The sequence below is a fragment of the Kryptolebias marmoratus genome, linkage group LG12, assembly GCF_001649575.2.
Source record: "Kryptolebias marmoratus isolate JLee-2015 linkage group LG12, ASM164957v2, whole genome shotgun sequence".
Lineage (NCBI taxonomy): Eukaryota > Metazoa > Chordata > Actinopteri > Cyprinodontiformes > Rivulidae > Kryptolebias > Kryptolebias marmoratus.
This window is the reverse complement of record NC_051441.1, coordinates 1,556,519-1,577,953: the sequence shown is the minus strand read 5'-3', so window position 1 is coordinate 1,577,953 and position 21,435 is coordinate 1,556,519. Positions and strand designations below refer to the sequence as shown.

The following is a 21,435-nucleotide window of genomic DNA, read 5'->3' as shown; positions in this document are numbered from 1 at the left end:
CATTTATTTACAGTCATGGAACAAAAACTCCATCATCTTTCAGTGATAGGGTTATGTGCATCAGGACATAAATTATTTAGGTTTTGGTTCTAAAATTATTCAAATCTAACCTCAAGAGTACAAAACAGATTCCACCGAGTCATTTATTAAACTAAAAAGGAAAGCTGTGAGTCTGGCTCCTGATCCAGCTGCTTATAGAACCATGTTTAGCATCAATAACTCTCAGGACTTTATCAGTCTCTCTCATGGTTGTGGAGGAGTTCTGGCCCACTCTTCTTTGCAGCGTTGCTTCAGCTCGTTGGTTTCTGCTCAGCTCTCTGAGGTTCTGGTTCTGGACCGTTCTGTTGTAGATTAGCTGCTGTGTTTGGGATCATTGTCCTGTTTGTCGGACAGATGGCCTCACATCTGACTCCAGAATCAGCCCAAACCATCAGCCCTCCACCGCCGTGCTGACAGCTGGGAGGAGCTGTTTACTGCAGTGCATTCTGGGTAAACATCCCTACTTTGATCTCATCTGTCCAGTCGATGACTTTCTCCTGCAACCCTTCCAAACAAGCCGTACCTGTTCAGTCTAATTGTCCTGTCATGACCTTTAACCTTTAATCTGCTCACTAAGCCCTGTAGTCTCTCAGACTGAGCTTATTTCTCTGATCACTGCACAGTCTGACCTTTGGGGTGAATGTGTTGTGACAAGTGGAATGTTCTCCACTTGTGAATAATCTTCCTCTGCGTAGAATGATGGAGTCCAAATAGTTTGGAAATGACCTTTGACCCTTCTCAGATTGATGAGCAGCAGGAGTTGCTAAAGCCTTTTCACCCTTGGAGTTGTGTAAACACACCTGTACGCTCCAGAGCAGCAAAGTGACAAAAATCCTGCTTTTCTAGAGGTGGTTGGGCTGATCACGATCAGTTAATCCACCAGCAGCATCTGGACACTTGTTGTTGCTGTTCAAAAGAAGCCGCCAGCAGAAAAAAAAGTGAAAGGTCATCAGACAAAAGGCAGAATGGTCAGTGTTTTATTTTATTATATGGGCAGTAATTATCACTACAATAACACAAAAGGTGTCTGCATTTTATATCGTTCACACATCAACAAATACCATACCCAACACTGGTAAATATAAGAGTATTTTTCTTTCCTTTTGCAATAATGAAATCATACAAACATGTAAAACCAGTCGTAAGACTGGACACGTAAGAGTGAGTGAAGATTGACTCACTTTTATAGCCGAGCATTAAAATAACTGCAGAACTCAGAGGAAATATTTCAAAGGAACTGGATTCAAAAACATCCTTTACTTCTATGGTTGATGCTGTCAATGAAAAGTAAAATCATTGTAAGCAGCATCGTAATGTAGCATCAGAACTTATATTTTTGTGAAGAATTCTGCTGCATCAGAACTTTAAGGAAAGCTGTTGACCTTATAGCAATCTAAATCATCCGGATTTCCTAAATTAATTAATTTTCTGCCTTCTCAACCCCCAGCTGCCTGAGGCCGATGGCCGCCCATCCTGATTCTGATTTGGGAGGTTTGTTTCTTTTATGCTGCTCAGGATGAGAGGTTGTGATCAATTAATGCAATCTGCTGGCTTTAACTTTTACTAATTAGTATTTCATAACAAACTATGTGAGAGGTTTTTATTATAACGGGAATGAGTCTGGATCTAAACTGGATTCATGATTTGGAGTTGCCTTAAGATGACTTTTGTTATGAATTGATGCTATTTAAGTTGAGCTTAAAAGAAAAACTTGCACAGCTGTATCAGATCTCACCATGACAAGGCAATAACTCAGCACACATTAACTTTTTTAAACCCACAGGTATAGTTTATGTTTATGACCATTTTCTTAGTGGATCATTAACTAGAATTTATTCGTTTTACATTCTGATGTCCTGCTAAATAACTTCAGGTCACACAGCCTGAGCAGGCAATAAATATTTAAGAAAGAGCATTATCTTCCGATGGACTCTTGAAGGGTCGAAAGATTATAATTATATGCTACAGCCGGGGTCCGTTGAAGGAAGAACTACTATATTATGAAAATATTTGTTGTCACTTTCCTTCTGCTCCGTTTTAATAATGTATGTTATGTGTGCTGTGCTGTGCAGTTCAGGTGGAAATGACTGCAGCCTCTCTATATGTTAATCTCACTGTTATCAAATCAATGTCAGCGCACATTACAGAAGCAGGATTCATACGCAGGCTTTGTTCGACTCCACAGGCAGACGCTCAAGGTCAGCCTCAGCTTGACGAAGCGCTGACATGGACTTTAATGCACCCAGCGAAGACACTGGGGTAGGATGACAAGGAATGCATTTATTTTTATTAAAAAATGAAGTTTTGTCTGTAAGTTCGCCTCGCTGTGAACTTCTGCTGTCATCGCATGTTCACAATGTATAACTTTGAATCATAAACTGTCCTCAGGTGTCTTCAGGTATCAGAACGGCTGTCTTACAGGTGAGAGGAGTCCAGTTCTGCTGCAGCCAAACCATCACCCCATCACCCCAAATTACTTCACTTAAAGAACTTAAAGTGTAAAGAACTGCGGTACAGAGGGACCATCAGAGAAGCTGAAGGCAGTAAAACAAGTTTATCTTGTTTGACCCTGTGGTGTTAAAAGAAATGAACTACCAAAACATTTCCACACCTTTTAGACTGACAAGACATTTGTATAAAAATATATTTGTGTACTTCTTTCTGTACTTTGTGAAGATGATAGTTTTGTATTTGTTTTCAAACTGGTTGATGCTTGTTTTGTTGACTTTGTAAATATCTTCTTACTCGTTTTAAATGATCACAAATTATCTGAAGCTGTATTTTACATCCATTCTCCTTCTGTTTACGCTCTCTGTAACTTCGAGGTGAAATGAAGTTCTTAGAAGCTAAAAAACAAACAAAAAAAAGATATTAATGAAAATAAAACTAGATTCAGGTGCAACGACACAGATCTAACACTCAGGACTGGCTTCAAACCAAATCAACAACTTGCATCCAAAAAGCAACAACTTCTCTCATGAACGGAATAATTTCCTTCCATCTATTCCTCCTCACTGCAGATGTTCATTTTGGCCAAAATCCCAAAGTTAAAGAAATATCAAAACTGGAAAATCAGCCTTCATGCATTATTTTCCAGCATAAATCTCTTCTGTCCAAATGTGTCCACTTCTGTCTTAAAAAACTCATCCATGCAGTGACCAAAGGTCAAACTAAACCAAAAGGTGAGGTCACAGAAGCTCCGCCTCCTTCCACAGGCGTCCATCATCCCATCTTTGTCTTTCTGGGTATTTTTGCTGCAGCTGAGCTGTGAGTTTACTGAACCAAAGCAAACAGTTTAACAATGAGGTGGAATTCAGTTAGCTTGATAACAGAGATGGATGCTGCAGAGTTTGTTCATCATCTGAAAGCTCACTCACTTTCACAATGTTCTATTGTTTTTATATTGTCATTTGAAATATTAATTCTAATTTGCCAACAAAACCACAGAATTGTTCATTTAATGGTGCCAGTCCCCCTCATGTTATTGTGCATTAAAGAATGGGACAGTCATTCTTGAATAACTTGTGCAATCCCTCTAAAAAAGGGGCTTGATAATATACATGGATTGGCTGTCAGCAGCTACCACGCCATGTTTTAACTCAGGATCTGTAGATGAAGTCAGTTAGTGGCTGACTTCTTGAACTGAGTTGACTTCAGAAATTAACGTTAAATTTCCAGACAAAAATAAACTTGCATGACCCGTTAGCGAACAGAGTCTGGGTTGGGGATGACTGAGCTACTGCCACGCCAACATTGAGCTCAATATTTGTAAAACTGACTGAGTTAAAGCCATTTTTGTGTTTGCTAAGGTTGACTAGCTGCAGCAGCCACAGATAGTTTAGATTTTATTGCTCCACCATCTCACTGTCTGCAGCCAACAAGATAAAACGACACAGTGAGCCTCTCCAGCGTGATGACTGACGGCGTTTAACATGCTGTTAAAATGTTTATCTGCAGCCGTTATCGGCGCACGTGTGCTTGCAGTGGAGTTCGGAGATTTACACATGGACTTAGTCTCACATAACTTGATAATGAGCCTCTCATGCATTAAAAGTTTGTTTGCACACAATTCAAAACGCATCGATCTCAGCATGCTGGCACCATCTTGATGGTTTCCTTCCAGTCACAGCGGGGAGGAGAGCAGGCTCCATTCAAACTCCAAAGTGAGCAGAATACAGATGCAGCCGAGGATTTAGTTTCATCCTACAAAGGCGTGGTTGTGTTTATGTATTTTACATTTAGATCTCGCTCGTCTTTCATCAGAAATTCTGCTTTAAGACCCAGACGCTCGGTGTGTGTTCTGGAGGTTTGCTTTAACATCTGATCATATATTTAAACTGCTCTGACTTCAGGGAGAAGAAAAGCTCGGAAAATTGTTTTTAAAAAGCTTCATTTTATACTTTTCTGGGACATTTAGATCTTTTGTATGAAGACTGAAATAAATCACTGAATCCAAAGCAGCCTTAAAAGCAACTTTTCTGGTTTTAGCTGCAACAGAGCAGCTTAGTAGGCGAGTCCAAAGTTGTGTTTAGCAGAACTGATTGGGGTTTTAACATCAATATAGGAGGGGGAGGGATGGTGTTTGTCTTTTTATTTAAATCTCAAACAGCTAAACTTGTAAACTCAGGACTAGTTCATCATCCATTGTTTTAAATTGGTCTGTAGTTAAACTACACATAAAACACTTAGTCTTTCCATTTTTAGTTCTTTAACACTGTAAACAAACTAATATTTGCAACAAGTTGAAAGAAAGAACTTAGAAATTATTTATGTTAAAGGTTTCAAAATTTAGATAATATGGTGTTAAATGAGAATCCAATGCAGGAATGATTCTGATTACTTACAGGATGAAAGCTCTAAATAGTGAAAAACTATAATAAATATATATGAAATATATAATAAATTAACAATAACTCATAATAAAGGCTGAGAAAAAAAATCTGGATCCAGAAACATTCACAAATATCTGACTTCTGTAACAAAAAAAAATAAAATAAAAATGTGAAAGTAGATTAAAATTTGCTGTAATTTGATTTATTTTGAGTTATTGCAGAGCAAACTGGGTATGAATGAAAACCATTTCAGTTGTTTTTTTTGGAATCATTCACTGCAACAATAAATATAAAGTAGAATATTGACCAGTTAGGAGCTACTAATGAGTAATAAAAATATTTAAACTGATGATGTCAACATGTGATTTACATGCTAAGTGAGGCTGAAAATGTAAATATTTTGTCAAATCAGAGGAATAAAGTGGATGACGTGACCTTAGAACAGGATAGGAGTGATTTCATCAAAGATCAGATAACCAGAGGAAGATATCAATGATTTTATCAACTGCAAGATAACCAGAAGACCTCATTATGTACCTTTAAAATAGGTCTTATGTAAGATGGTATAAAAGACTGGTTGACTCTGAACATTATTTGAACTGTATGCATCCAATGCATGTTCCTTCTTACAAGAAGAAAACACTCAATTAAAGCTGGGAGATTCCTAAAATTATTTAAATTTACTTTATCGCATCATCAATGTGCCCTTCTTCACGTTTTCACCCAATATATGGCATTTCCTTCTGCCCAGAATCATGATATCTTGTTTTATACATTGAAGTTATTGTGTCCTATAATTAGCATATCCAAAGAGTCATTTCTTAGCCCTACTAACCCAAAGGCGAACTTGTTGCACCCACAAAGAGGAAGTGGATCTCTGGATCGCTGCTTCTGTAAATACATTGTGACACGCTTTGTTTTTATGGAACAGGCTTAAATATTTCTGTAATTACAGTCACTCATAAGTCATTAACAGGTTAATGACAGAAAACACAAGTAAGAAAACAAGCCCAGATCTCTGCAGAACACAAATAGACATTTATTAACTAAAGTAGGCGGTTTCATCAACAAGTGGACGGCCTTCGAGCACAAAAAACGATTCGACCGAATCCTAAAATCAGGAAGTGGGTGTTTTAAAATAAGAGATGCTGCCATAAAAACCATAAGCTTGTTGCGAACATTTGCTAAAGCTTTAACTGCCTGAAAGATGTCACTGTGTTAGAGTTCAAACAAAAACAACTATTTGTGTCGAGAAGCTTCTCTGTTGACACAACTTCTGCAGTTGCTGCACACTCGAGGAGTTTGATTTAGCCAATCAGATCTCGTTAAGGAAGAACGCCAACCGTTTCCAAAAAATGCTCACTTTCATTGGTAAACACCCACTTCTGGTCTCCAGAGACCACTTGTAATGAGCCACACTTAGTTCACCCTTCTAATCAGTAGGCAGAATAAATAATAATACTTCTATGCAGGAAGGGAAATATAAGTTGCAGCACAAACTTTATTCAAAGCAGCATTGCTATTTTTAGATATTCTTGGATATGGGTTCCATATGGCCGCCCCAAACTACATTGTTTCCCAAATTACAAAGTTTCTGAAAGAAGAATGGGACAAAACAGCATCTTTAACCTTTTGTTGCTTGTTATGAATGCTAAAATGCTTTTTAAAAAAATAGAAAGATATTTTTATCTCAACTTATTTTTGAAATCAGGGCTGAAAGAGATTTTATTAAATTAAAGGAAGTCTGCCAAACCAAATATGAAATCTCTCAGTTTTATTTCATCAGAGAAGTATAGAGCCAAGTAAATCTTAAAACCTGCACACTTGTTTCATACTGTCTTTATGATTTTTGGCACTATAAATTCAACAATTTATTGCATTTCTTTTTAAAATAGGTCTACTGAATGAAAGAAGAATTTATAAAAAATGTTTTTCTAGGGGAGAAAATAAAGGTGACCCAATTTGTATGTTTGTTTGCTTTTCCAAATCATAAAAAAGACCTTGAGGGATTATTCTGCAACCATAAAAAGTTGATAGCAAGAAGTCCAAAGCCACAAGTGAAGGTTTAACCACTTGGTAGAGGAGTTGGTTATCAGTAAAAGTCTAAATGTTTTGGGTCTATGTCAGTATATCGAGTACAGCTGGAACTAGAAACCTGTCTGTAAGCTGTAATGACATGACCTCTCTAAAGATCATCACAAAGAAAAGATTATCAGTACTTGTTTTTATTAACACTGCAACCTTTTTAATCTTAACCTTTCCTGCTCATAAACGTGCCTTAAGGGATGGTAATCTGTAACAGGTTGTGTTTAAAAATCTGGGATTCAGAAACTGGTAATACGCACAATCCATGAGGACGTCGAAGCTCATTTACATCTGAAAAGTCAAACCTATGTGAGCAATGCAGTGTCTTTATTTTAGTGCAGCTGGTGAAGATGTTTGGCTGGCTGTTTGTGTGGGAAAGGTGTACCGCAGCAGGGAGCGCTGAAGGCAAAAACCTCACTTTTCTTCTTCAAGAAAGTGAGAATCCCGCTGGAAATTCTGCTCAGGACTGAGCAGGTCAGATAAAGTTTGAATGCCCCACAAGTTCAGAGTGTGTGTGTTTGATAAAGTTCTCATAGCAGAGATCTGAGGCTCCCACTGGTCTCAGCAGTCCAAAACACTTCTCCAAATCTTGCTGACAGTGGACGACGAGTGGATAGAGTTAGTATGAGAAAGCTGATGAATATGAATGAGGTAAATGAAAGCTGATGAATGTTATCCTTTATCTCCATAAAGATTAGACGATTCCCTTGAACTTCTGCCAAGGACACACACAATAAAGAACAAATCTGAAGACGTAGCTTGTCTAGCAATTTGATGGACATTGATAAGGTTACATCACATTGTGGTGATATATAATGTCGGGACAGGAATACAGAGTATGAGCCGAGATAAAACACTAAGGACACTTTATGCTCATTGCATTCTAACTTTTATAAGGACCAAAACAACATCCAGAGACAAATCTATGGAGTTATTAAAACAAATATGTCTATTAGTGTCTTTGCTTTTTGAGAGACCACTGGTAGCTGATGAGATATATACTCTCACTCTCCTCTTCATTTTCCTGGTGTCAGATCAATCACGCAGCATCCCAATTCAAGGTGAAACCCATCAAAGTGTCATTCCCTCATTGTCAGTGATTCACAGGAAACTCCAGCTCACAGACGGGCGGGCAGGCAAACAGAAAGGCAGCATCAACAACAGAGTTAGGGGAGAAACAGGCAAGATGCCCAGAGAGATTAATCTGCTTTACTGCCAGTACTCAAGACTGAAATGAGGGAGGGGGGAGGGGGGGATTCAATGTGAACACAACTCCCAGTCATAAAACTGGCTCATAAACCTCATCAGGCTGCATGCAGAGAGAGCTGAGATAAAGTCCATCCAATCAATAAGATAAGACGGTGAAACTTTGTTCAGAAGTTGTTGCGCTGAGATGAAAAGAGGCAGACTTTCCTGTAAGTGAGGAGTTTCAGCTGCAGGACGGGGTCAGGTAAGACCTGCGAGGTGTTCGTCGTCATGCTGTGGACCACCAGTCTCTGCCTCCTCTGGGCCTCCTTCGTCCTCGGAGCTCCAGTGAGAAAAGAAAGACAGAAGCTGCTGCTCGTTTCCTTCGATGGTTTCCGGTGGGATTACGACCGCGATGTGGACACTCCAAACCTTGACCAAATGGCCAAGGATGGAGTCAAAGCCCAGTATGTTACACCTCCATACCTGACCATCACCAGTCCAGCACACTTCACCCTCCTAACAGGTAAAGCACGGTTCGACAGCAGCTCTTTAGCATGGAAATGGATCTGCATATCATGACAGAAAACTGCTCTGAGTTTACTTTGCAAAAATTGGTTAAAAAAAAGGCACAAGAAAGAGGAATTGGTTGTAATTGAATGTCCCCGGGTTCAACAGCTTTTATAGCTGAGTAAGATGATTATACTTGGATGACTGAAGGAAGAATTCTGTTCCCTTTCTTATTTTGACTCAAATCATCAGTGCCTACTAAAGGAAATTTAACTTCCTTGAAATTAAATTCTCTTAATCTCCAAAGTTAGTCGTAAGACCTCATGCAAAAGCATCATGCCACTCCACCCATTAAGTTGATAGAATTTTTAATGTAAATGTGTCACGCTATGAATAATGAGTGGAGGCAGGGCTGACAGCGATTCTCTTCTGCAGGGCGCTACATCGAGAACCACGGGGTAATCCACAACATGTGGTTCAACACAACCACCTCTGTGAAGAAGCCCTACTATCCGACTCAGTTTGTGAATGAGTGGTGGGACAATGGTTCCCTGCCGATCTGGATCACAGCACAGAGGCAGGTCTGAGCAGCACAATTTCCATCTCATCACCGAGAGAGACTGTTTACAGCAATAGAAACCATTTCTGTTGACAAAACACCTCTGAAGCTCTGCTTAGTGATTTCAGACACTTCAGTTGCAAATTATCCTGCAGGCATAGATGTTAAGAGATAGATACTGACAGCAAAAGGTTTGGCTGTAGGTGGAAGGAAATTAATTAAAAATACAGCAATGGCTGATTTGATTTCCTTCTGTGTTGACCCACAGTTTGAGCTGATGAAGTGCGCACTTACTTGTCATATTTATGTAAATGTAGCCTGTTTTTCCTCCCCTTTCCAGGGTCTGAAAGCTGGCTCTGTTCACTTCCCTGGCACCGCTTCCAGTTACCAGGGACAGGTTGTTATGAACCGCGAAGTGGAGCCCCAGCTTTACAACTACAAGAACGAGACCGCTTGGCAAGAGAACACTGACATGGTGATGGGCTGGTTCAGAGATCAGGATCTGGACTTCGTGTCCTTGTACTTCGGTGAGCCAGATGGCGTGGGCCACAGATTCGGCCCGGACTCACCTGAGCGCAGAGACATGGTGAAGCAAGTGGACAGAACTGTGGGCTACATTCGACAATCAGCTCATCGGCACGGGCTGACTGACCGACTCAACATCATCCTCACAGCAGATCACGGCATGAGCACGGTGTTCCGTAACGGCATGGTGGAGGAAATCATCCTGAAGAAGATCCCGGGCTTTTTATTCAGTGACCTGTCCTTCCACCTGGTGGACTACGGCCCCTCTGGGATGCTGCTGCCTAAGCCCGGGAAGCTGGAGAAGGTTTACCAAACCCTGAAGGGGGCTCACCCACATCTGCACGTGTACAAGAAGGAAGAGATGCCAGAGCACCTTCACTTCGCAAACAACGACCGCATCCTGCCCATCGTTTTATGGGCTGACCCTGGATATGTAATCAGCGGGGTGCGTTGGTAGACATTAAAAATTCTTTATTGTCGCTCAAGAATTGATTGCTGCCGATACATCAGCTGCAGCAGTAAAAATAGCATAAATCAGATGTTTCCACTTATATCAGCGCCTTGCTTTTCGTCAGATGTGCAACGGAGTGACAGTTGCTGCTGCAGTTTTCTGCCCACAGCAAATCCTATTGATTTACCCTTTAAAGGGTAAAAGAAATTGCCAATTGTGCTTATGCAAGTTGCCACATTCAAAACAGCAAACATTTACATTTCCTGCTATGGCAGCTGTCGTAACATATTAACACAAGTCAGTAAATTTATATAATTATGGTCTTCTGGATTGGTCCTGAGGAAAGCAAATGACATGCACTTATACACAGAGAGATAACGCTGATAACTAATCTGTACGTGTCATCACATTTAATCCTGAAATATGCTCCTGCCTTGACCTCAGGAATAATTAAATTACCTAAAATCGACTCACTGGAAGTTGTGAAACTGAGCTCTTTTCAATCAGTAACAACAAGTTAAATTCTAATCTTGGTACATTACAATTTTAATCAAGTGCATTTGCACGGATAATCCAGGCCCTGGCGGATGACATGCAGCGCTCTCGAATGCTTCATGAAGCAATTCATGCCTCAAAATTCAAAATTAGCATTTTCATTTGGCTCCACACTCACTCAGCTACTCCAGTGCGCAGCCACTTTTCAGCTGAATGTGTCAGTCCACACTGAACCGTCACATCAGGACTTCAAAAGTACAGCAGCGAGCCAGCTGCATGAAGTGGGATCTCAAGGCTCGGGGTTATGACCGGCAGTGATTGAGACATTAGCTGACTCTTTCTTCTCTCCCTTTGTGCTTTAATCTCATTTGTTTGATTCCAGAACAGGATAGACTGTTACGTCATTTCTAAAATAACTCAATGTTCCAAATACTCAGTTTTATTCAGCATACATTTGGTCATATTATATCATTTAAAAAGTAGTAGTTTGTTTCTTTAAAATGTTCTGAATGAATTAAAAAAAAGAAAACCTCCTTTCACCGATGTCATTGTTTAACAGCAGGCACAAAGAGGGAAAAGCCCCTCTCACAAAGGTGTCGGCTGGTTTTTGCTTAGCCAATATCTCCCTCTGCTGGAAGTAGGCCAAGATGTAGAGATCTGTTCAGCTTTTTTTTAAAAAGACTGCTCTGTCAATGTTCCCCTCTAACTGAACCCAACAAACTGGGCCATGTTAGTTACATCATCCCTTCTTTCCTTCGCAGTATTTCCCAGTTCAGTTCAACCAAGGAGAGCACGGCTATGACAACCTGGAGATGGACATGAAGCCGTTCTTCAGGGCCGTGGGGCCAGCTTTCCACAAGAACCTGGAGGTGGGGCCTTTCGAGACGGTAAACATCTACCCAATGATGTGCCACATCCTGGGCATCCAACCTGAGGTCAACGACGGCCACCTGGACGCCACCAAACACATGCTGGTTACGAGCGTTACGAGCAAAGGTGAGTTCTTCTGCTGCTCCTTCAGTCTCAGAACATCCAGCTTTTATTTCAGACCTCTGTCCAGACCAAAACAAGTAGTGAAGCACGTTTCCTTTGAGAAGAAGATCCATCATCACACAGAGTATGCTAATGACGACTAGAAAACAGATATTCAAACAAGAACTAAATGATGCATCTACCAAGCAGGAGTCTTGTGTTCTCTGCTGAAAGTTGGACCACCTGCAGGAGGAGCAGAACCAGCAGCAATACTGATGTAAGATCCTTAGGATCAGCTGGAAGGATAGGTGACCGAACACCAGAGTAATGAAGGAAACCAAAATCCCCAACATCACCTGAGACTACGCTACCAAATAATTTCTGAAGGAGGGACAACCCACCCAACGAGGGCAGAAGACATAAAAGAATGCCTTAAAACCCACCTGAGAAAGTTCTGCTTCGACCTCAACACCTGCTAAATAAAGACACGAGGAGCAGGACGGTCCATGAAGGAAGGGACCTCCGCTGTGCTGCTGAGTCAAAGAAAAACAACAACCCGTCAAACTACCACACCATCCATACATCCGCCCACCATACCAGAACTCATGGACCAAGAATCGGCCTACAGAACCATCTGAAGACCCACAAGAGACCAGGCGCTCCGACAGGAGGACAATCATAATGTTCCAGTGATTGTCAGGGATTCATCGAAGACTAAATGATGAATAAGGATCTTATTTTGGTCAATCTTGATTTATTTCTCATATTGTTACATCAATTTCTTGTTTGATGTTGAATTTATTCATTTTTGAGCAGCTTTTGAGACTATTTTAATTATTGTCTAATTTTAATTATCTCATATTCTATTCTTTTCTGTTGCACCTCATATTGGTTCTTTTTACCTGTATTTGTCGTCATTATTTCAAGTTTTGATCATTCCAATTCTTGCATGTCGTTTTGGGTCATCAAATGTGAAACAGGCATTTTGAATTTTGAGCTCCTTGTTCTTTGTCAGGTTCCTTCAGTAGTTTGTTTTTTACTTCAGTTTAATTTACAAATTAATGGATTTAAAGAGTTTGAAAATCAGATGTTAATGTGTTTGTTTCTCTTCTTAGGTGGAAATATCAACTTCCTGAAAAACGCCTTCACTGGATTGGCTGCAGTAGCTGGGTTTCTAGCTGTAGTTTTTATAGCGACTATATCACTCAAAATAATCAAGAGGAAACGCAAGAATGAAAGGTAAAAACCTTATATTCATCAGCTATTTTTTATTTGAGCCATGAGGGGACTATAAAAACATTTTATACTATTTTCTAATGTCAGTTTCATGTATTGATCTGCAGCCATTTAAAAACCTAAATGTAGAAACTTTGAACCGGTATGCTCCTCTCAACCTCACCTCCAACCTTTATTTCTCAGTTTCAGATCCGAAAGCTTCGAAGATGTTCAAGAAAAAGAGGAAACGAAACAAACTTCATTTTGATCGTCACAGAAGAAAAAACTAATCTTCCACTGGATAAGCTGCACAAAAAAATATATATTACCAAGTTCTGAAGAATGGGAATAAATTATTTAAAGCTGCTGTTTGGTTTGATTAGATAAAGACCATAAAGTGTAAGTGAACAAAGTTTGTAGCTTTTTGATAACTAGCTGTAATTAAAAGGTTAATGAGTGAATTATCTTCATGTTTTATCTTGTTTATCATCTGTTTTGGTTCAAATTTGTAAATAAAATCTATTTATGTTGATTGTTTTCTTGCAAAGGCGGGTCTTCAAAGCTTTTAAAACTGTTTATTATTAATAAAACATTCAGAAAACTGAATTTTAATGATAAGAAGCGCGTGAGCTACGTGCACTTACAAAGGATCACGTTTTGACTACGGGAGCTGCGGAGTGTCATATTTCAGCGCCGCCCTGGAGCATCAGGGTCAAGTTACACAGGTGGGCATGGAACTTCCGGTTAGGATTTTCAAATTTAAACTATTCTAATGACTAACAAATGCCTTCTCTTGTTGCGTTTCTGCTCTGGGGATAATAGCATATTGTGCAACAACCACTTGTTTTAATACATTTTTTAAAGTTAATCATTTTATTTATAATGCAAAATAAAAAAAGTGTACTTTTTAATGATAGTGTGCATTTTATTAATTAACAGACAAAATTACAATAGAACTCAACCTTATTTTCTATTTTTATGCAATTGACTAACATAACTTGTGTATTTTTTGTTAGTAATTTATGAATATTTTGTTTAGTTTTACCAAATAAAGTAGTTTCTATATTTGTGTGCTTTAACATCTGATAACTAAAAAGCTCAAAATTGCATCTTAATGTTAAAATCAGACAAAATGTTTGTTTTTTCTTGTAGATTTTAACTTTTTCACTTTTTGCAGAGAATAAAATGGCTCCTCATCAAAACATTTTACCCGATTATATTCATAAATAGTAAATGTAAGTTTGTGTTTCCAGTGACAAAGTTGTGTGAAAACCGTGACAGTTGTTAGAAAATGTGTATTTGTCAAACAAGCATTTTGTAAACAGTTCTGAAATATTTGTTATGCTTTTCTGTTGCATTTTCAAGTACACACCAAAAGCCTTTCTTTAGTCTGGATGATCAGAATAAATTCAGATTTTCTGTCCACCAGAACCTCCCGTTTCTTGAATCTTTCAGATGTGATGACTGCCTGAAACGCTCAAAAGTATTCACTCACCCATCCCAATCAGTGAATTCAGGTGTTCCAGTCTCTTCCACGGCCACAGGTGTATAAAATCCAGCAGCTAGGCATGCAGACTGATTCTACAACCATTAGTGAAAGAATGGGTCGCTCTCAGGAGCTCAGTGAGTTCCAGCGTGGTGCCGTGACAGGATGCCTCCTGTTCAATTAGTCCATTGATGCTACTAAATGCTTCACCGTCAGCTGTTGGTGGTTTTATAACAAAGTGGAAGTGACAGCATGAAGTGGTCGGCCATGTAAAACCACAGAGTGGCTCAGAGGATGCTGAGGAGCTCGGAGTCAACATCTCCAGACCTCCAGACTCTATGTTTCCTTCAGATCAGCTCAGGAACAGAGAGGAGAGAGCTTCATGGTGTGGGTTTCCATGGCAACTGCTGATCCAAGTTTTCTATCAGCAAGAGCAAAGCAAGTCCGAGTCCTTCCTGGAAATCTGAACTTCTCACCCTGCAGGAGAGCCCAGCTACCCTGCAGAGAAAACTCATTTGGACCGCCTGTATCAGAGATCTCGATCTTTCAGTCACTACCCAGAGCTCAGCTCCCTCTTCACCACAAGAGACCGCTACAGAGTACATAATACTGCAGAAGCTGCACCAATCTGTCTGTCCAAAAGCCCAACATTAATAGAAGTATGTATGTATAGTATGTACATAAACACTGACTACAAATTTAACAATAAACGGGTTGCACAAGGCTGGGAAAAATGTGTACAAAAATCTGTCTCCATTACAGTTGTTGCAAAAGTCTCAGGTGTGGACTTGGACTGGGTCATTTCAAGACAGTTAACGGTCTTTTTTACACTACTCGAGTGTGTTTAGGGTCATTCCCAGTTTTAAGTCTCTTACATCAGCAAGATCAAACAATCTGGCATGAAACCACTTTAACGTCAATTACAAGGTTGGACCAAAACAGCTGCAATTGTTTCATTTATCATAAAATGATCTGAGTTTAAAACTCTGACATGAAACGCTAGGCCTTTAAAAAAAAAATAACGGGGGAGCTTTTATTTTGAAGGCGTCGCTCCGAACGTCCGGTTGTGAGCCAGCGCGCCTGTGATTGGCTGAGCGCGGCTCGTGCCTCTTCATGAAGAATCGGTTTTCGGGGTGAAGGCAGACATGGAGGAGCTGAGCGCCGTCGGAGAGCAGGTTTTTGACGCGGAGTGCATTTTAAACAAACGGCTCAGGAAGGTCGGCGTTTCCAAATAACTTTCACCTTAATTCACGGCTTCTCTTCTTCTTCGGTGGTTTTTAATAAACGTTCTGCTTCTGGGTTTTTTTACCCTCACTTCTTTTTTTTCTTTTTTTTTTCCAGGGAAAGTTGGAGTTTCTCGTGAAGTGGAGGGGATGGTCGTCCAAGTAAGTGCAAGTGGTGCCGCCGAGCCCCCAAACAATGAACACAACAACACGCTCCGAACCGAGCCGAACCGTTACACTGCAGCCCGCGGTACCGAGCCCGAACCTCGTTCTGTTTTCTTTCTGGGAGCCTTTTGTTCAGAACAACTCCGTTTTTTTTAAGTTCCTTAAAGGAACTTTCATCCGTAATTCGGCATCAATTCAACCCTCGTGCTCCCTGTTGTTTAAATCTTTGCACAGATTGGTTTTATAACTTGTTTTTGTTTGTTTTTTGTCAAGTTTTTGTGCAGGACTCTATCTCAATAAATCAACCAAACCTGAATGATTAAATTAGGTTTGATCAGTTTTATTTCCTGGTTTCTATCATTTGTTTTTCTGCACATTGTTCCTGTAATCCACCATCAGGCACACTGTTGCCTGCCACCTCCATGGTTTTCTGTTAGAACCACATCCTTTGTGTGTGTGTGTGTGTGCAGTGAAAAGGGTGGGGGTTGATTATTTCTCTGCTGAATGCTGATCAGAAAAGGCTTTTCAGTCCCAGTCATGAAGGGAAAGGTTGTTTTTTTTCTTACATTTGCATGTAGCTCAGATAGCTGACCGGTTTGTCCGTTTTAGATTTATTTTTATTTTATTTTTGTTCTTCCAGAAGTTTCCCGTTGAATCCTTTGACAGCTAATAGACCCGACAGGCTTTAACTTTCCAGGCGAAAAGGAGGAAAAACGGTCAAACTTTTAAGGCCTCGAGGTCACCTGCTGCTTTTCGTCCATCGAACGGGAGGCGTTTCGCTCAGAGATCACGACAAATTAACAGCTGATTGCTTCACAACGTTTCAGACAAAAATACTGAATGTGTGGTTGTTTTAACTCAACGTCTGTAAACCTGACTGAGTTGTATTTATCTTTCTGTTTGCTAATGTCGATTAGCTATGGTGGCCATCTTGAATGGGATGGTTACTTTGTGCAACTTCCAGATATTTCGGTAGCAGACAGACGAAACGATCATCCATTAACAAAAAAACATCGATTATAAGAAGTGGTTTTCAGTTTTATAAACGTGTGCAGGTGAACTTAAACGAGATTCACCAAATGTTTGGAAATGTGGAGAAATTTCTTTCAGATACCGTTTCCTTGAAAACAGACGTGACCTTTATCTTTGGCTTATTTTATTAACTCTTAACGCGCTTTATTTTGTTTTTTTACCTCTTTGTGCTCCTTTAGTTTGGCTCATTTTGTACCCAGACCTTTATGGATGTAATAAGGGGCTGTTTACCAATTTACCAACTTTGATCATCAGTAATTTACAGTTTATTAACATCATCTTCTCACCTGGTTAGGGTTAAGTTAGGGTTGGGGCTTGAATGCTTCAGACTCATCTGTTCTCTTACGCAGCAATAATCTTAACCAAATTCCAACCCTTTGATAAACTTTAATGAAAACGCCGTTTGTCGTTATTTTGAGTTCTCAACTATCTCCGTCTCCATCTGTAGCGGTCCTAGCTCTGATCCGAACCAAACTCAAAGCAGATGACTGCGTCTGAGTGTTAAAGATCACAATAAATCCTCTCCTGTCAGGTCGGGTACCGAGACGTACAGAGACAGGAGTGTGGGACGGAACGGACCCATGGCCAAAAGTAGGAAGTAATAAAAGTCACCAGCACCACTGGGTCAAAGCTCTAAATGAAAGAAATGAGTCGGGTTTAACCTCCTGCTCCATCTGTTGGTGCTCAGAGGACGTGTTGGACAGGACTCTCTGCTACTACCACCGCAGAGACGTCAACCAGGCTGTGGCGGCCATCTTGGCTCCGAAAGTTCACCCATCTTTTCCCTCCAGCTGCCAGAGTTACAGCATTTCTCTTAAAGTCAAATACGGTTAAAATCTGATTAAAATCAGGGTTACTGGAAGGACCAGCTAATCAGATATGCTATGGTAGTGTTTTTCTCTACCATGTTTATTAATGTAATTTTATTTTATACTATTTAATAATGTTAAAAAGAAAAAGTTTGGGAAGCTGAGGGCTGAAATGTTTCTGCATTCTTCCTGGAGGACGTTAACACCAACAGTTTGGGGCTTAAATCAGGATAAATCCAAATTATTTATTGGGTCTAAGATTTGAACAGGTGTGAGTAACGAGGACTCCTCAGAACCGGGCTGTGGGTTTATGCCATCCTGGTAATAACAGAGCTGATTATCACCCACAGGTGACCCACAGGTGACCAACACCAAGTTAGAGCCCGCTGAGATAACAGAATCTGCTGAAGTCTGAGCTCGGAGGTTTGCTGGCTCACCTTGCTCGTTCTTTTCAGTTTTTTGCAGTAAAAATCTTTATCTCCAATTATTTCAGACACAACAGCTGGGAGCCTCAGGAAAACATCCTTGATCCAAGACTGTTGGCTGCGTTCAACAAGAAGTACGTGTTCATTAAGTCTGTCCTCTGCTGAAGCTTAAAATAAACTAAACCTGTAATTTGGGTGTTTCAGCACTTGTTGGTAATAAAATGTTTTGCTCCATTTTTGTGCTAACGTTGCTGAACTCCATGAAACAAAGTGTGTAAATGATTCGTTTAACAGCACTTTCCTTCCATTTGTTTTCATTAGAGAGCAGGAAAAGGAGCTTCTGATGCTTAAAAGAGGCAAAAGGCCCCGAGGACGACCCCGGAAGATCTTAGTAAGTAACGGTCCGAGCAGAACTGTCCCGTTAACTCCGTACACACCTTTTATTGTTTGTTCTTGAACTTGTAGGAGAATGTCCCCGAGCCTTCAAAGTCAAGCAGCTCTTCATCCGCTTCATCCTCATCGTCCTGTGATTCCTCATCCTCATGCTCCTCTTCTTCGTCGTCGTCAGATGATGATGATGATGAAAGCCACGTGAAACAACCGAGCCCAGCTGTGAGAACGAGAGAGCTTCACCCCGTCCCCCAGAAGAAGGCGCAGATCGTCATGAAGCAGGAGCCCCAAAAGAAACGCAGCAAAAAACCTCCTGAAGCGAAGGAGTTCCTGCAGAGCAAGAGCCCCCGCAAGATCCTGAAGACCACCAAAGACCCAGACCTTCCAGGGGCCATCAAGAAGCCCGTTCACCCGTCCAGCTTCACCTTCATGGGTTTCCACCGCAGCTCAGCCAGAGATGTGGTGGCCGCTCAGTACCGGAGTCCCGTCCAGGGTGGGGCGGTCAAAATGAGCTCCGTTGGACCCAGCAGGTCACCGGTCCAAACCCCGTCACTCCCTCTGAACAGAACCAGCCAGATTCGAAGTGGAACTGAGGGCAAACTGTCCATCTCCAGCATGAACAGTGGAGCCAGTCTGGATTTGAAAACAGCTGCCTGTAAATCAAAAGGTGTTGCAGCGCTGAATTTGAATACATCCAAACATCCCATTCAAGGGAGCACTCAGCATACTCTGAGCCCGCCCAGCGGACACAAGAAGCCCCCGGCCCCTGTGTCAACCGTGCAGCGGACACCCAGTACCAAAGCTGTGGCCTCCAGTCAGGGCTCCGGTCCTCAGCCCCTCAACCTTCAGAATAAAAAGTCTCTGGGACCGGGTCCTACACCAGCGTCGGACCTGAGAGGTCCATCAAACCCAGCGAGGAAGACCACTGTCCCACAAAGCCAGGAGTCCAATCCTCCTAAAAGTCCTGTCATACCTGGAAGACTGCTGGCCAGGAAAGCCCCGCCTGTTGGGGACAAAGACGGGAACGAAATCCAGTCCAACAAAGTCCAAGGCAGACTGGACAAATCCTGTCCGGACATCCAGAACCAGCAGGAGAGAATTCCCACTAAAGGCAGCAAGAAAGCCAAAATCACTGAAATGAGCACCGGAGAAGAGGAGAGCAGTTCGGACTCGGACCCTGACGACTCGTGTGCCGGACAGGGTCACTCTGTGAGCCAGAACCAGGACTGGAAGCCCACCCGCAGTCTGATCGAACATGTGTTTGTAACCGACGTCACGGCTAATCTGGTCACCGTCACGGTGAAGGAGTCCCCGACGAGCGTGGGCTTCTTCAGCATCCGCAACTACTGATCCGAACCACAGGGTTACTTACTTCGATATTTTATTCTAGGAAAGAAAAGATTTAGATACTAAAGAAAGAAGAATAGAAAGTCAGTAACTGATTGGAACTATTTATTTGCCCATTTTGGCCTCAGCTTCAGAGAGTCCTCACTTTGTTACAGAGAGAAAACTCCATCTTCACTGTTTAGATCTACTTTGGAATCACCACAGTCACCCACAGGTCCAGAGCCTTGAGTTTCCATAAGAACCACTGAAACGATTTCTCCATTTCTGTGACTCAAAGTAAAGACCATGAAAACCACCTCTGCTGGTTGGTAATCCCGTATCTGTCTGGCCAGCAGAAACATCTCAAAGCTCCAGTCTCCTCTCAGCGGGGGACACCAGTCAGCGAACAGACACTGAACATTTGGAGATAGTTTTTCCCAGGATGGCCTTCCTGACACGACCGGGACTTGAACCTGCAGCTACAGGATTATGAGACTGCAGCACCGACCGCTGATCCACAGCTACACCGAGCACCAGTTCTCCTGCAACTACAGTATCTACAGTAGACCTGTACAGGCTTTAGCCCCCCCCCTCATCCCATTAATAGTTATTATACGGCACAGCATAAACATTGAAGGTGGGCATGAGAGACATTTTCTTTTCTGACTTTTAGTGTTTCATGAATTAGCTACCTCTGTTTTCCATGTGTATATTCATGTCTTTATGAAAAGGACAAAAGATGGGTGTCCCATCATTTAGCTCTAAATATGTTGGACTTTTATGCTTTCAGGTGGAGGCGCATCATTTCAGCCACGGCAGGAAGTGGCGTTGGCCTCCGTCTGGCGCTCCGATAAGACTCACACCTGCCTCAGGTCTGCGTCCTTCAGCAGGACTTCCACCGGGACTAAAACCCAAACAGGACTGGAGTTTCACGGTCATGACATCAGCTGCTGCAGGTGGACCACAGGACTGATCTGACGCCTGTGGACCAATTTGGATTTTTGGTTTTTATCCCCCGTTTCTCTGTTTGCATCGTGTCCCGTCCACACACGGGTCCAGGAGCTCCGTCCTGCTCCCCTGAGAGGAGCTTCGACTGAACTCTGGTTAATCCTGCGCCTCCTCCTCACACAAAGACAGCTGGGTACAGGAAGAACCGGACCTGCTGGGAGACGGGTGAACAACACGGATGTTTTATAAAGATCCTGAGCCGTCGCCACGTTTCCACTCTGCTGATGGAAACCATCCGGGCTGTTGTAGATGTACTAACCGTGTCAATAAGATGTTTTACCTATTTATTTCAAATTAAATATCTTTAGGGCATTGTCATAAAGTCTTGTATTCTGTGCCACTTGTCATATTTACTAATAAATAGTACAAAGAACAGGTTTGCTTTTTCATTTCCAGTCAGTGACTTCACAGAACTACTTTAAAGAAAACTATATGTTGATAAATTGGTATAATAATAAAATGAAACAGTTCGGTTTTGTGTGAATCTCCTCCCTGCAGCTTTAAAATGTTCTTCACATATTTTGCTTTTCTTCCAAAGTAAATTAGGACTTAGCTCAGGTTTGATTGTTTTACTTTTTTAACTTCAGTGTTTGTTTTGTTTTAGTTGTTAAACTGATTTATGAATAATTAAATGATAAAACTATGAGCCAATCTTCTGTCTGCACACAGACAACTTCCACATTTAGGTGATTTTGTTCTTAGT

General features: G+C 41.3%; 3 protein-coding genes across 7 annotated transcripts in view; 2 read left to right on the top strand and 1 right to left on the bottom strand.

The window, feature by feature from the left end:
* The window catches only part of rbfox3a (RNA binding fox-1 homolog 3a), a 562,538-nt gene that overhangs the window by 496,624 nt on the left and 44,479 nt on the right, over positions 1-21,435 (bottom strand). The gene's annotated exons all lie outside the window — the stretch shown is intronic.
* On the top strand, positions 8,337-13,329 carry LOC108237718 (ectonucleotide pyrophosphatase/phosphodiesterase family member 7). Its single transcript, XM_017419343.3, has 6 exons — positions 8,337-8,667; positions 9,087-9,232; positions 9,551-10,180; positions 11,443-11,677; positions 12,769-12,892; positions 13,073-13,329. The coding sequence occupies exons 1-6, from the start codon at positions 8,433-8,435 to the stop codon at positions 13,134-13,136; spliced, it is 1,434 nt and encodes a 477-aa protein (XP_017274832.1). The 5' UTR covers positions 8,337-8,432; the 3' UTR covers positions 13,137-13,329.
* On the top strand, positions 15,459-21,107 carry cbx2 (chromobox homolog 2 (Drosophila Pc class)). Its single transcript, XM_017419526.3, has 6 exons — positions 15,459-15,571; positions 15,696-15,739; positions 18,077-18,142; positions 18,330-18,399; positions 18,474-20,361; positions 20,515-21,107. The coding sequence occupies exons 1-5, from the start codon at positions 15,500-15,502 to the stop codon at positions 19,746-19,748; spliced, it is 1,527 nt and encodes a 508-aa protein (XP_017275015.1). The 5' UTR covers positions 15,459-15,499; the 3' UTR covers positions 19,749-20,361; positions 20,515-21,107.